Source organism: Antechinus flavipes, chromosome 4 (genome assembly GCF_016432865.1).
Source record: "Antechinus flavipes isolate AdamAnt ecotype Samford, QLD, Australia chromosome 4, AdamAnt_v2, whole genome shotgun sequence".
NCBI lineage: Eukaryota > Metazoa > Chordata > Mammalia > Dasyuromorphia > Dasyuridae > Antechinus > Antechinus flavipes.
The window spans coordinates 76865423-76881533 of NC_067401.1; the positions used below are offsets into that span (position 1 = coordinate 76865423).

The 16111-nt window shown below is 37.0% G+C and overlaps 1 protein-coding gene across 1 annotated transcript; it reads left to right on the forward strand.

Moving 5' to 3' along the window:
* Positions 1–3922: 3922 nt before the first annotated feature.
* Positions 3923–12808, forward strand: FAM177B (family with sequence similarity 177 member B). Its single transcript, XM_051993362.1, has 5 exons — positions 3923–4224; positions 6493–6657; positions 7609–7675; positions 10824–10921; positions 11280–12808. Exons 1-5 carry the CDS (start codon positions 4198–4200, stop codon positions 11415–11417), a joined length of 495 nt encoding a protein of 164 aa, XP_051849322.1. The 5' UTR covers positions 3923–4197; the 3' UTR covers positions 11418–12808.
* The last annotated feature ends 3303 nt before the right edge of the window (positions 12809–16111 follow it).

The window sequence follows — 16111 nt, forward strand, 5'->3', positions numbered from 1 at the left end:
GGTCCATTTTACAGAGGAGGAACTGAGACAAGGTTAAGTGACTTGTTCAGGGCCACATAGTGAGTATCTGAGGCCAGATTTGAACTCGGGAAGATTAAGTTTTCCTGACTAAAGGTTCAGCATTTTATTCACATCACCTCATTGCCTCTGGATGCACAGTAAATGCTTAATAAATGCTTCTTAATTGAGTCTAAGTCCCCTTCACTTTTTAAAATAATTTTACTGTTTCCTACCAAACAGCCAGCTTTTTAAGCTTTTCCTTCCACAGAATAGTGTGCATCCATGTTATGACCTCATTAATTTAGTGTCTCCAGCCTCCTTGATTTTCATACTTTGTTTGCTGCATTCGTTTATTTTATAAATGTCATACATTGACAAAAGCTGAAGCTTTTAGGATCATGGGATTTGGAGCAGGCAGGAACCACAGTTACTTTATGGTCCATGAAAAGCCTTTCCCTCTTTTTTCAGAGCTTTCACTAAAACTAGATTAGGAATAAAGAGTACTGAATTAAAGCATTAGCAGCTTTGGGATTAATTAGATCTCTTTTCTGAACTTCCTTGTGTCTAATCAATCATCTTTCAAGTACCTACTGTGTGTTAGGTATTGTGCTAGCTGCTGTGTACATTATTATAAATAATGAATACTTGTTATTCGTCTTTCTGCTTCCTGGCATTCTCAAATCCATCCAGCTTGTTGCAAAAATCAATATGCCTAAAAATAGTTCTATTTCACTCTCTTCAAGCTTTTTTTGTAGCTTCCTACTGAAGGCCTGCTAAGTGACACAGCAGATAGTGTCAGGGTTCAACTTCATGAGTTCAAGTTATGGTCTCAGATACTGTGCGACCCTGAGAAAGTCATTTCACCCTGTTTGCCTCAGTTTCCTAATCTGTAAAATGAGCTGGAGAAGGAAATGTCCAACTACTCCAGTATCTTTGCCAACAAAACCCCAAATGGGATCACAAAGACTCGACATAACTAAACAGTCGCTACTCTAAGCATTTTAGCATTTAAAACCCTCCATAATCTAACAATCTACTTTTTAAATCTAATTTCATATGCCTGACCCATAGAAGGAGCTATGTCATCCCCTAGATGTTCCCAAGTTCAAGTCACCAGGTCCAGGTAAACTATCCAAGGGTATTAAAAGAACTTTAGGACATGAATGACGAGAAAGAGAGAAGCACTTTCAGGTGCAGAAGGCACAAATATTCAATAAAAGAAAATAGAAACCTGGGGTAGCTAGGTGGCACAGTGGATCCATCCCTGAAGTCAAGAGGGCCTGAGTTCAAATCCAGCCTCAGACACTTTCATAACACTTATTAGCTGTGTGACCCTGGGCAAGTCACTTAACCCCACTTGCCTTGGCAAAAAAAAAAAAAAAAAAAAAAAAAGTGACCTATATTAAATTTCAACCCATGAAACAGTAGGAATTAAATAAAGGAGAAATGTCTTTTGTGTAGTCCAAAGCATACAGTTTAACAGCCAGTCCATTTAGTAAATCAGTGTGTGATTCTAGGATAGGGATAGGTGCTCTATCAAGGGATAGTGAGTTGGACTCAGAACTCAACTAAGGAAAAGCAGGATGGATTTCATTTGGGAAATTGTGTCAGTGATTTCAACCATCTCAAGGACAAAAGTCCTCCAACCTGAAATTTTGCCTTGGTGATGATATGAATCCTGCTGATACTGCTATAATCTCTTTAGATTCAAGGTTGCATTTGACTCAGAAGGCACTGGAAATGCTCAAGCTGGATTCCCATTTAGTCCCATTTCATGCTTTGAAATCTAATAGAAATTGTTACTGTCTTACACATTTCCCTTGAGTAATCACGGATCTCATCAAGGTCTTATATCTGGGATTTAGTGCAATCAAAATGGCATCATTTGCAATTTGGATTATTTGCGTGAAATCACCAAAGGTTTTCAATCCATAAGCTAAGAGCTAGATGTGTTCAGAGCTGCGTGAGAGAAGGGAAGAGTCACATTGATGAGATCATAGGTCCAAAGAAGTGCTTTATAGATGAACCATGAAACTCACTAAATTGATAATGTCCTTACTGAAAACAAGACCTATTTAGTCACTAGGAGTACAGCAAATAGAGAATCTATCAAGAACCTCTTAAGACCTTCATTGTGGAGGTGATTCAAATTTAGCCTAAAAACACACCCCAAAAGCCACCCAGAGAATACCGTTCATCTTTTGTCCACATCTAGTTATTGGATATAGATTTCTGTTTATAAAATGTCCCTAAGAATATTTCAAAAGCAATAAATTTAAGTTTTCAAACTCCTTAATTGTTCAGAATGTAGTAACAAGTACAGGAGTTTTTTGAGAAAAATAAGTCACATGATACATGAGAAATTTGCCACAGAAAGAAATTGCTTATACAATCAATTGCTTGTATTGCATAGCTTCCTAAATGTAGTAATGTTCTGGTTCATTCCCATGTGGCCCATTAGGTGGCAGAAGAACATTCAACATAGTTAAATACAAACCAGTTCTGCGATCTGGGACTTGTTCCTTTATAATATCTTCAAATCCCTTAAGATAATTTTTAAACCACAATAAACATTCTTTTTTCTCCAATTAGGCACAGAATAATGGCAGTTTTCCAGTAGCAGTTGTTCTTTAACCAACAGGTGGTATTACTATATATACTCTATTAATATAATAATAGCTTTATCATCAGTCAGGACTGGAAATGTTTGTGAAGCAGGGGATTGGACTGACATAAACCCATGGAATACTGAACCTGTATCCTAGACACTTTCAGGGAAACAATTTAGCATTGAAGGAGTTGAACACTTTAGAACGATGAGCAAGAAGGGCCACTGACTATTTCTTTAAAAGACAGTGGCTTTCTCTTCCCATTTTTAGATTGTATTAAGACTATTTAAGTTGAAATCTGGAAAGAGGAGGGGGAAGGACCTCCTCTATATCAACCCCAACATGATAATTGCCTGGGTCTTGGGATCCCTGGCTGCCTTTTCCATTTGGCATTTCCTTTCCTGAGCATTAATGACCAATCAGTGATACCGAAGCGAATGTATTTGACTTTGAAGATAGTCACATAAACTGGGCAGTTTGGGAGATGTAGATCCCTTAATCAAAGTTCACTTGCTACAGGGAGACTTTCTGCATTAAAGAGAATACCAATGATGGGGAAACAATCCCTAGTCTCCACTTTCCAGAAGACACAGACCTGGAGGGGGTTGTTTAGAACATGCAGAACCAATGTGAACTATGAAATGCTGATTTATTTAGCGATCCTGCAAAATGCTTTATGAGTTGACAGTTTTACATCTTAACCTCCCAGGAGACTATAACAGTAGTTCTGTTTTGGCTGTGTGTTTAAATTTTCTCCTTCACTTTGGAGAAAACATAGACATAAGCCAAATCTAAACTATAAGTAATTTTCCTAGGTTTCCAGGAAGGGAATGTAAAGCATCAAAGAGAATGAGAAAGAGTCTAAATCTTCTCATTGGAGGCAGCACTCCACTCCCCACTGAATCTCCAGCACTGAATCTGATATGTTAGGGACAATATTCTATACCATAACCAAATATCCAGAAGTGAGACAGATCCCTTATGAGAGAAAGAGAGAGGGCAAAGTGCCCAACCTTTTGGACCTAGAAATAATTATGATCCATAGGTGTAAATAGCTTGATATAATAAAATTGATTTGAAAATGATCTTGGAAGCATTCATTGACTGCTTTGAAACTTTAGAATTTCAATTTCAATTTAAACCTTGTTGTATCTTCAAATGTTCTCTCACTTAGAGCTATTCACTCATGTGAATATCTTATAGGATAATAAGAATAAGCAAGTTTTAGCTTTCAACATAACACACAGACAACATCCTTTTACAAGCTCTTTCAGTTCCTATTACCTCCAGTTAACTGATAGGGAATAGGAAGGGGAAGAAAGGAGTGTTGAATGTTTAAACAGGAGGGAAAAAAAGGAATGTTTACTGTTTAAATAGCAGAAGACCTGCCTATAACTCAAACAGATCTAGCCTTTTAATATGCATGCCGAAAAGGAAAAAGTATTCTACTCAGAGCACTTTTAATTGTGCTACGTGGCCTGGGTCTAGTTTTTTTTTTTTTTTTTTTTAACCTGTGTCATCTACCCTAAAAGCAAGGTTCAGCTCCAAAATATTTTAGCTTTCAAAATTAAATATGACTTGGTGAAAAATGGAAAATACCAGAGAGATATTGCAGGTGAGTTGCTTTTAAAGAGTTTGTGCTACTTTGAAAAATATATATTTTTATAATTATTTCTGGGTAGGTTCTGTTGTGACTTTATTATTGTACAGTAGATAAATGCCTGGGCTGTTTTCTCATTTGTATTTGCGATTTGGATAAATGAGTACATGGTATGCTTATCGAATTTGTGGATGACAAAGCTTCCAGGAATAGCTAATGAGTTTGGTGGAAGAGCACAGGAAATGGTAATAAAAGAACTGAGTTTTGACCGTTTTTCTTCAGTTTTCTGATTTGGTGATGTTGAGGAAGGTACAATCTCTCTGAGATTCAAGAGAAACTGAGGTTTAGCTGTACAATGGGTAAATAATCCCCTGCCTCCATAATGGAATTGTTGAAAGGATTAGTGAGACTATAAAGTTATTATCAAAATGCCATGTTTTATTATTAATCAGTGCCATACTGATGGGGCTGATAATAGACCCCAGATAACAGTAAACACCAAAAGTTTCAGTTCAGTCACAAGAATTCACAATGGTCATTCTCTTTGGGGAAAAGGTAGATTGATTTAGGGGTAATAGGTTGCAGGTAAATAAAATGAAAGGATTCTAAATAAACACCAGAAATGGTAAACATGAAATAGAGTTGGGAGAGCATAAAAAGGGGTTTTAGTAATTAATGATGGAAAGGGCAAGTTTCCCAGTGGACTTTAGCTGGTAGGCTAAATCCTGAAAGGGACTTAGCACCCTAAAAGACTTGAGGAGAAGTGAGGTCAGGACATGGCGGAATTAGGAGAGAACACATGGCATGGGGGAGAAGTAAGGGGAAAGACCCCACAAATGCCAGCATGGACTGACCCAAAGAAGGGCAGTGATCATGGGATGAGCTGTAAGTAAAAGTAAAAGTAAAACCTCAAGAACATGACATGGCAAAGAGAAACCGACCAAGACTCCTACAGAGGATGGGTCTCAGGGATTTGAGATTTCTGACTAGAGGACTCCCCAGAGGGTGGGACCAAGGAGCTAAACTGACCTCTATCAGAGCCTTCTCCCTGCCTACCTCAGGAATCAATTCTTCAGTTTCTCTCTGCCCAACACACCAATTCAGGACCTCATCAATACTTTGCATATTGTGAGTGCTAAATGTTATCAAAGTAAATTGTTTTGATTTTGAGATATTTGGCTTTCTGAGGTTAAAACTATAGGCCAATTCTCACCATTCCCCACAACACACCCATACAAATTCCCACTCAAATTTCTTCTGTCACTTTTATAATGCATTGAAAGCCAATGGGATAGGATAAAATACATATGCTCTCATCCTAACAGTCTCAAAGAAACTTCAGAACTAGAATGAGGTATGCAATTGTGTGTGCTGGTAAATATTTATGAACCAGCTTGCCAGGAAAAAATATATGTACCCACAACATATTTTTAAGTTTGATATGCATTATTAACATTGTTTCCACCACTTTCTTAAGTCTAGAAATCAATAGAACAATAAACCAATCCCTGATTTGTTGTTTAAGATGTAAATGCTCACAATGAAGATTTTAAAAATTGACCAAGCCAGTTTGAGTTGGAGAGAGAGAGAGAGAGAGAGAGAGAGAGAGAGAGAGAGAGAGAGAGAGAGAAGACAGAAGGGAGAAGTGAGGGAGACAGAGATGGGGAATTTTAATCTTTGTTAAGCTTTTTATGAAGACTACTGTAAAAATGGCATAAATTCTGTATCACAGAAGGTATAGGATTTAGTTCATCATGAAGTAGGGGATGGACACAAAAAATTTATTAAGCACCTCTATGTGTCAGACACTGTGCTAAGCACTTTACAAATATGATCTCATTTGAATAGGTCTAATTATAGTCCTAAAATCTGTGACATATTTTTGCTGCCTTTGGTATAAGTATCACATAAGCAGTCTGTAAGATTTAGTGGCTACAAAGAGAAGAGACTACTTTTCACTGAAAATCTGTTTTGGAATTAAAGGAAAAAAGGGCCCTTAACGGATTCCTGGGGTGACCCCCACTTACTTCATTCTGATTCTTTCTATTCTATAGCAGACCTGAACTTGACAGTCTTTGGAACTGATGAAACCCTAGTACACAATCAAGCAATGTTTGTTTTAGCCCCCTTCTAGCTAGACTTATTTTTCATTGCTAGTTATGAAAAACCTACAATTTACATAGCACTGGACTAACTGCTCCTCATCCTTGTTCTGAGTAAATAAATTTAACAGGATCCTATTTACTTTATTGTTGCTGTATTGTTGTTTCTCTTATGGGGCAGGAGGGTGGTTTACAACTGTCACGACTGGAAAAGATAGAAACTATCAAAAGAACTCTCCCCAAAAGGATAATCCACTTTGCAAATGGAGATACTATGGAGGAATATAGCACAGAAGAAGAAAGTGAAGATGAGAAAGAATTAAAGACTATGCCGACACTTGTGACTGTAAGTCCAGTATATCCATATGGGTGATGGTAAAGGGAGTGTTAGCCATTTGCCTAACCATTAAGAGGAGTTAGCCAGAAAAGGATTCTAATAAGAATATCAGATTTTTGATAGCACATTATATAATTTGTAAAATGATTTGTTTATATTATCTCATTTGATTTTCACAGAAACCGTATTATATCCATTTTATAGATTATGAAATTGAAGTTCATAAAGTCAAGTAACTTCCTGCTCACTGCATTGTTTATAGGTGTGAAAGGCAGAATTTGAACTTGGTTCATCTCCTGACTTATCATCACATCAGACTAGCTCACATAAAATTTTGATCTCAAGTATGAGCTTTTGACCTGGGATCCCTGAATTAGATTTCAGGGGATCTGTGAATTTAAATGGGAGCAAATTACAGTTTTATTTTTGCTAAGTTCCAACAGAAATGTATTGTTTCCTTCAATAATTTAAAAACATTATTCTGAGAAAATATCCAGCTTCACCAAACTGCAAAGGGATGCATGAGACATAGGAAGCTAATCCCTGCCTAGTGAATAGAGCATTCTATTGTTGGGGAAAAGGTGACACAAAGCTACTTAAAGAAAAAAAAGTATCAATTAAACATCTAAAAATAAAATGAATGTAGTTGTACTGAAAAAAATCTCTATTGCCTAGATCCATTTCTCTGTGAATTTGAGCAAAATCATTTAATCATATATAAAGATCTTTAGTTTTTTTATCTGTAAAATGATAAATGAAAGCAGCTCAATATGAAGTACTCTTATTGTAAAAAGATACTAGGAAATAGCAGAAAGAGTGAAGATTAAACACATCTTGAATTCAAACTCCACATGTATTTTAGTGTGGAACAACATTTTGAAATCTCTACATCAAACAGTTTTCTGCAATTCTCAGGCTTTTCTGTTAATCATTGTCACAACTCTGTGTGTTGCTTTTCAGTCTAAACTTCCATGGGTGCCATACTTGGGATTCTTGGCTGTACAAATGGCAAGGACTACGTTGTCCAGTAAGTGTCTTCATTTTAGCTCTTCAAGATGAGGATTTCTCTCTGTTTGACATGGACCAAATTGTAACTTAGGATAACCAGCATCCCTGATTGTTACTTTCAGTTGCTTTCTCCCACAAATGATCACATTCAGTAAGCTTCAGCTAGATAGGTCTTTAAAACTTTGGGGGAGGGGAGTGAGTGAAAGAGGAAGAGAATGTGTGTGTGTGTATGTGTATGACAGAGAGAGAGAGAGAGAGAGAGAGAGAGAGAGAGAGAGAGAGAGAGAGAGAGAAGAAGGAAGGAGGGAGGGAGAGAGAGACACACAGAAAGAGAGAGAGAAGGAGGGAGGGAAGAAAAAGGAAGGAGGGAGGTAGAGAGACACAGAGAGAGAGAGGAAGGGAGGGAGGAGAGAGGGAGAGAGAGACACACAGAACGAGAGAGAGAAGGAGGGAGGGAGGAAAAAGGAAGGAGGGAGGGAGAGAGACAGAGAGAGAGAGAGAGGAAGGGAGGGAAGGAGGAGGGAGGGAGAGAAAGAGACACAGAACGAGAGAGAGAGACAGAGAGACAGAGAAACAGAGAGACAGAGAGACAGAGAAACAGAGAGACAGAGAGACACAGACACATACACACACACAGAGAAAGAGAGAGAGAGAGAGAGAGAGAGAGAAAGAGAGAGAGAGAGAGAGAGGAAGAAGGAAGGAGGGAGGGAGAGAGAGACACAGAAAGAGAGAGAGAAGGAGGGAGGGAGGAAAAAGGAAAGAGGGAGGTAGAGAGACACAGAGAGAGAGAGAGAGGAAGGGAAGGAGGAGAGAGGGAGAGAGAGACACACAGAACGAGAGAGAGAAGGAGGGAGGGAGGAAAAAGGAAGGAGGGAGGGAGAGAGACAGAGAGAGAGAGAGAGAGGAAGGGAGGGAAGGAGGAGGGAGGGAGAGAAAGAGACACAGAACGAGAGAGAGAGAGACAGAGAGACAGAGAAACAGAGAGACAGAGAGAGACAGAGAGAGACACAGACACATACACACACACACACAGAGAGAGAGAGAGAGAGAGAGAGAGAGAGAGAGAGAGAGAGAGAGAGGAGAGAGAGAGAGAGAGAGAGAGAGAGAGAGAGAGAGAGAGAGAGAGGAGAGAGAGAGAGAGAGAGAGAGAGAGAGAGAGAGAGAGAGAGAGAGAGAGAGGAGACAAAGAAAAGTAAGAAGGGGGAGAGAGAAACACACACACAGAGAAACAGAAAGAATTCCCTTAGAAAATTTGTAAGTGGAATAAAATCCTCTTGCCTCTTTCACTTTTGTTTAAAAATTTACAGAATTCATTTATTTATTAAGCTCCTACTATTTGGTTAGGTATCATTTTACTGGCAGCTATCACTCAGTGACAGATGTGGCAACGGAAGTACAGCCTATGGCAATATATAGTCTAGTTAGGCAAACAAAACACCTGCGGTATAAAACACTACCAGGATCTCAGTCATGTTATTCAGAAAAGGCTTTGATCCTAAAATTATAGAGTATGAAGCTTTTCTTTAGGAATCCTAAAATACTCATTCCCTTTTGACAAACCCCAGAACCCCTTATTCTATTTTGCTTTCCACTTAATTTAAACCTTTGGCCTTAAATTTATCAGCAATTATAGGGGTGAGTATTCTATATTGCTGTTTTCCATCTTGATGGAGAACAGGAGAAGAAAGTGACTTAAATTGCAAGAAAGGAGTTAGGTTACACATAAAAAGAGCTACCTGATGATGTATAATTTTAAGTACTGGATGGATAATTGAGTAAAATGGGGATTTTCTTTTCTGGAAGCTTTTAGTTTAGTTAGTTAGTTTTGTTTTATTTTGTTGATAGCTAGGTTGTACAATGGATAGAGTTTGGATCTAGAATCAGGAAGATCTGAGTTCAGATCTAACTTCAGACATTTACTGGCTGTGTGATCCTGAGGAAATCATTTAATCTCAATTTCCTCATCTGTAAATTGGGGATAATAAGAGTAGCTACTTCCTAGGATGTTGTATCAAGAGATAATATCTATAAAGCAATTAGCACAGGGCCTGGCACATCGTAGCTATTATATAAATATTAGTTATTACTTTTATCTTTATTGTTATTATTCTACAAATACATGGATTGGAAACTGCTTACAGGAGGGATTATTTCATTTTTTATATCTGTACCCCTAGTGCCCAGTTCACAGTAGATAATTAGTAAGTGTCTGATAATTGATTGTTTATTGAATAAAAGCTATATCTGTCTGATCTGAGGTGCCATGAATAGTGAATAGTGAAAAGAGATCTGGACTTGAAATCAAAAGATTTAAGTTTGAATTCTTAGGTATTTACTGGTTATGTGATCATGGTCAGGTTACATAGCTTCTCAAAGCCTCAGTTTTCTCATATGTCAAATGAAATAATTCATTTATTATCTACCTTATAAACCTGTAAGGCAAATTTAATTTGGAAGCACAAGAAGAAATTTGTAAGCCTTAAAATGCTACATAGATGTTATCTTTTTTCCCCTTCTGATCTGTGATTTCATTAGTGTCAGCCATTGGTGAGGAAGTCCTTGCATCAATGCAGAATGGTACCTATTCTTCAACTTCTGGATCATGTAAGATCATAGACTTAATTCTGCAAGGAACCTTTGGGGCCATCAAATCCCATAATTACAGATGAGGAAACTGTGGCTGAGTTGCTCAGGATCACACAGCTTCTGTGTCAGCTTTTTCTTGTTCATTTGAGTCTGACTCTTTGTGACCCCATTTGGGGTTTTTGTGGCAATGATATTAGGGTATTTTGCCATTTCTTTCTCCAGTTTATATTACAGATGAGGAAACTGAGGCAAACAGGATTAAATAATTTGTCTAAAATCACAGTAAGTATTTGAGGTCAGATTTGCCCCAAAGGTGAGTCTTCTTGACTTTAAGCCAGCACTTTATTTTCTCTTTAAACATGAAAGGTAGGAGGGATGAACCAGATGATCTCTGAAGATTCCCTTGAGCCTTAAAATACACTAGAATGATTATGGCACCAAGAACAGCAAGAAGAAAAGTATTCTTCTCTAGAAATTGATTCATTTCTTCTAGCTAGTTTCAAACCCCTAACCCCATACACTCAAAGCCTCCTTCCTTATGAATCCTGCTAACTATTTTTTTTCCTTCTGTTTTCTTGTAGTATGTGACTTTCTAGGTGAGAAGTTAGCTACTTTCTTTGGACTTGATGAACCCAAATATCAATATTTGTTAAATGAGCATAACAAAACTCAAAATCAGGTATGCAATATATTGACAGATAGACAAAGGCTTAAAATAAATTGTGTGGAGAATTTTTTGTCTTATTTCAATAACATTCACCCTCTTTCTCCACAATTTTCTATCCTTTTCTAGTCAGACTTTACTTCTCTCTCAATTCCTCTTAACGCCATGGATCCAAGAATTCCTTTTCCTACTTACTTTTCCTCTTACATTAAAGTAAATGAAGATCTGTGGATAGATATATAAGTGGAAGCAAGGGAGATGATGGAGAAGGATTTGAGAAATTATTAACTCACAATTTTTATCAGAGAGGGAGGAACCAAGGAGAAATGTAATGCTGGAGTGTAGCTTTTTTCTTTGTTTCATTACCCATCAGGAGAATGAAAAGCAAGCTGAAGAAAAGGACTCAAAGGTCCAGTCAACAGAGATCTTTGATGAACAGCAGCACTTGGATATCCATGGCAAACAGTATGGCACCAATGATCCGAAGACTATGGTTCCTAGAGAACCTTAACAAGTATGGGGAAAGTGGCAGAATCCAGGTCATGATAGGAAGCAGCAGTCAGGTTTCCTTGTACCTCCCTTTCTTGATCGGCAGTTGCCATAGCAACAGAACCCTAGAAAGTATCTACAAGCCTATCAAATAACCCAAAACCTTCTCCAGTTCCCATTATCAAATATCAGGTAGTTGTAGATTATTATAATTAGAGAAACATTTATGACCTTTTAGCTTCTGAGAAAGGGGGATTAATGGGAAAAAATAGTGGCAGCTCTTTTATATCATTGAGATTTAAATAGTGAAGGGGTAGTCGTCATCTAAAACTTTTTGTGTGGGAAATGGCAAGGATACAATTTCTGATGGAGCTGTTGGACTCTGCTAGATCATAGCATCATAGAATGAAAGAGGAACTTCAGAGGTTACCTAATACAACTTCCTCATTGTATAGCTAAGGAAATTGAGAACCAGGAATCTTCAAGGACCTGAACAATGCCAAGAAGCTAATTAATAGCACAGCTAGGTAAGTGAAAGATAATAGTTCAGTAAATCATTTTGTCCAGTCCCTGCCTTAAATTTTTAGTATCTGGATTTCCAAACCCCTCTGGGAAGGAAAGTATATAAAATCCCTTGCAAACTGATTCTTTCAGTTATTTTCCCAGCAGTTAGATGGGATTGAATGCATTCCCTAAGGACTTTTGAATTCAATCTTTAGGAATAACTTTTGCCCGAGAAACAACTTTTATCTCCAAAGGTTGAAGAGCCCCAAAAGACAACAGGAAAATCACCGTATCGGATCTGGCCTAATCTACTCAAAAGTTATACCAATTCAACAACTACAAAAAAAAAAATTAGTTTTGTAGGATTCCACTGAGCTCTTCACTTATAGACAATTGCCTCTTCAATTAAATCACCTAAGTAAATTTTTTTTTCCAAGCTAAGAAACCCATTTATCCAAATCAATAGCGTAACAGAAGTCAGACAAAGTACATACGTGAGAATTTATATCCGATAATAGTGGAGGAGGTTTCTCACTGGGAGTGAGATATCTTAGCTCAACCAAAAAAGAGAGTTCTAGATCTCATCCAAAGGGATTTGTATTCCCTGAAGTGTCAGGAAGAGTAAGTCAAGGACAGAGGCGTGATGGAAATTGCCAGCTCCTCTCATGATGGCTTTCTTTCCTGAGTCTTTCCAAAATTGCCTAACTTAACTATTCACTCACCTCCCTTCCCCCTCCCCCCAACAAATGTTATTAAGTCAATAATGGACTGATTCTTCATCTAATTCTAAATACTATAAAATGTGATGGAAAGTAGGACAAAATCAGAACTAAGAAAGTTACTTTGGAAAGTAGTAAATACTTTCTAAGTTTTTATTCAATTGTTCGTAGTCGAGTCTTTTTTTTTTTTTGGGGGGGGGGGGGTTTTGTTTTTTTTTTTTTGTTTTGTTTTTACCTTTTTAAGTGTTTTCTTGGCAGACATTCCGAAATGGTTTGCCATTTCCTTCTCATTTTATGGACAAGGAAATGAGGCCAGATTTGAAGTCAAGAAAATGATTCTTTCTGATTCCTGGTCCAGACTCTATCCACTGTATCACCTAGCTGCCCACTTCCCAAAGAACATGAACATTATTAGGAAACTAGAAACTCTGTTCATTTTTTAAAAATTTATTTTATTATAGCTTTTTATTTACAAAATATATACATGGGTAATTTTTTACAACTGGCCCTTGCAAAACCTTCTGTTTCAAATTTTCCCCTCCTTCCCTCCACCCCCACCCCTAGATGACAAGTAGTCCAATTCATGTTAAATATGTTAAAATATATGTTCATTTTTTAAAATCCATTAAGTTTGAGACAGCCCTTGTTCTCATAACCAATATGGTAATTTGTGATACATCGATTGGTGTATGCATATTGTGTATTCCCATCTAGATTGTAAACTTGATAAGGGTAGGGACTACATCTAGTAATTTTTATATCTACTTCCTTTCAAAGAGTTTATTTGACTTTAGTCAGAATCACTGCTTTTATTGACTGCTTTGGAAGGCCAGGGAAAAGAAGGGTAGGATCTCTGTGCTAAAGTGATGTAGGCTAAACAGAATCCTTTTGCCAATAAACTTGATCATTTCCCTAAACAGATTCTTAAAATCTCAAACTATATTAAATGTATATATCTCTCTGTTCAGGTCACAAAAAGTGATTTATAAACATTTTGGACTCCTATATGAGTGCCCTTCCTCAGTGTTATCTTTTAGTTATAACATCCCCTTTGATCCCACTGAATTTAGTCCAGCTCTAGATCTCAAGAAACAGAAATTTTTCTACTTAAATCTAACTAGAACGTTTCTTGATAACATACAAACCTTGTGATCACCCCATATAAGATAATTCCTTTTACCAGTCACCCCAAAATCTCAACTGTCAGTTTTGATCTCTGAGGGATGAAGCTGCACCTCCATAAATCCTAGGAAGTGGACTTTGCTCAGAACTTAGGCTGATTTCAAGTGATTACAAAGATTGGGACTGCTTTTTATATTCAGGAGGGCAAAAAGTACTGAAGCTTGTTTTAAATGCAACAATGAAGACGTGGAATCTTTTCATTCTTTCTCCTTTATCCCCAGAAGAGTAGTGCTATGCTTGACATCCCAGAATGGTATTTAATAATAAATGCTTGTTGATTGATTGATCGATCACCCGGGTAACCAGGAATGAACTCAATAAGGACTTTGCCAGGTGGCTGTACTTAAGGACTCATCCGTCATTCCAGCTATTCCTGTCTCCTTGTCCCCTTATTTCTTTGGGAGGAATCTGGCCTGGCCAGATGGAATCACCCACCACCACTACCACAGTCTTACATTTATATCCCAAGAAAATGACTCCTCCTCTTCTCTTCTACTTTATAATAGCCTAGTATCTATATAAAATTTCAGATATCATGAATAACTTGGGTTCAGCAGCTTCTAGCCCAAACTTTATGACTGGATCAATAACACAGCAGAGAAACTCTGTCTACTAAATAGACAGTCTGCTCTTGAAAAGGTCTGGCAGACTGAAGGCCTCAGTCTGTCTTTCTCCCCTATAGTCTAAACAGCTATTTTGGTTTGCCTATGGCATGTATTTCATGATAAATGGATGTAACTGATAACTCTGTTTTCAATGCTTTTATCAAAACTTTTCACGAATCAGGTGATTTTTTTTCCACCCTAAATTATAAATAAAACTACTATTGACGAAAAAGATATTTCAGGGAGTAGAGATTATGTTTCTTTTCTGTTTGCTGCCATGATTCAGAGGAAGGCCAGTATAAGTAGCAAAGGACTTCACTAACATTTCTGAAAGACAAACATTTTCTCACATTTCCTAATAGTATCTGTTTTTTTGAATATTCAGATAAAGCAAAAAAAGCTGTTTATCACCCAGTATCCAGTATAGATAAACAATAGTGGCCAATTAGGACAAGATTGAGAAGATGGGGGAGAGCGGTGGAATTTAAAAGTCTTATTATGGTAGAAGAAAGAGTAGGCTCTGGCAATGAAGCCTAAGTGCTTTAAACTTCAGATACCTAAGTTATACAAAAACTCTACTCCTTTCTAACTGTGTTACCTGAATGCTAGACCACTGATATATTTGGTTCATTTCTCTTAATATTTTTCTAGCTATTAAATGGAGGAAAACAGTAATTTGAGACCCAGACACTGGCTGCTAATCCAGAAACACTTTTCTAGTACAAAATGCTAAAATATTTCATGGAGTAAAAATTGTCTCTGTCAGAAGGGGATGGGGGTGGGACTAGTACTAGTAAAGAATTAAGTTAAACTAGGTCACTCTAGGATTTGAGAAACAGGCGAAACTTTCCTTAAAGTTTGAGTAAAGAAAAAGGATTTTTTTGCATCCTTGATGGAATGCTAGCCTGTAAATGAAGACTCATCTTCATGGGTTCAAATCTTGAGGCAAGCTGTGTGACCCTGGGCAAATCACTTAACCCTAGTTGCCTCAGTTTCCTCATCTGTAAAATGAACTGGGAAGGAAATAGCAAACTACACCAATATCTTTGCCAAGAAAACTCTCAAATGAAGTCAGAGACTTAAATGAAAGTTAGAGACATAAATGAAAAATGATTGAAAAAATGTATAAATCACAAAAAAAATTAGACAATTTACTCCATGAATTATATAGCATTTTGTACTAGCAAAGTACTTTTGGATTAGCAGATAGTGACTATGTCTCAAGTTAATATTTTCATAAAACTTTTATTTCACTTACATAAATTTTAATCACATATATTCTTAAAATCATTCTTGGGTTGTTCATGAAAATCTCATAAGACATTATACAAAGAAAGCCATATATATGTATAAATCAATACACATGTATTTATATAGATATAAATGAAGAGAACTTTATTGATATATTTTGCCAATAACATCTGGCAGATTCTCAATCCCAAACTGTTTACATTCAGAATGCTTTGAGACTTTACCCTTTCCATTAATGAAAGAATAAAGAGTACCTATTAAGCACTCATTATGTACAAAGAATTATGTTTGGCTTTGGAGATACAAACAGAAAAGTAAGAATCTTTGCTCTCAATGAGTTTACATTATGACACATAATTTATGAAAGATTTCAACAATTCAGATTAAGAGGTCTGATGGTCCTTAGATTAGAAAAGCAAAGCAGATGTTGATGCTTCTTTGATGTCATTTCTTTT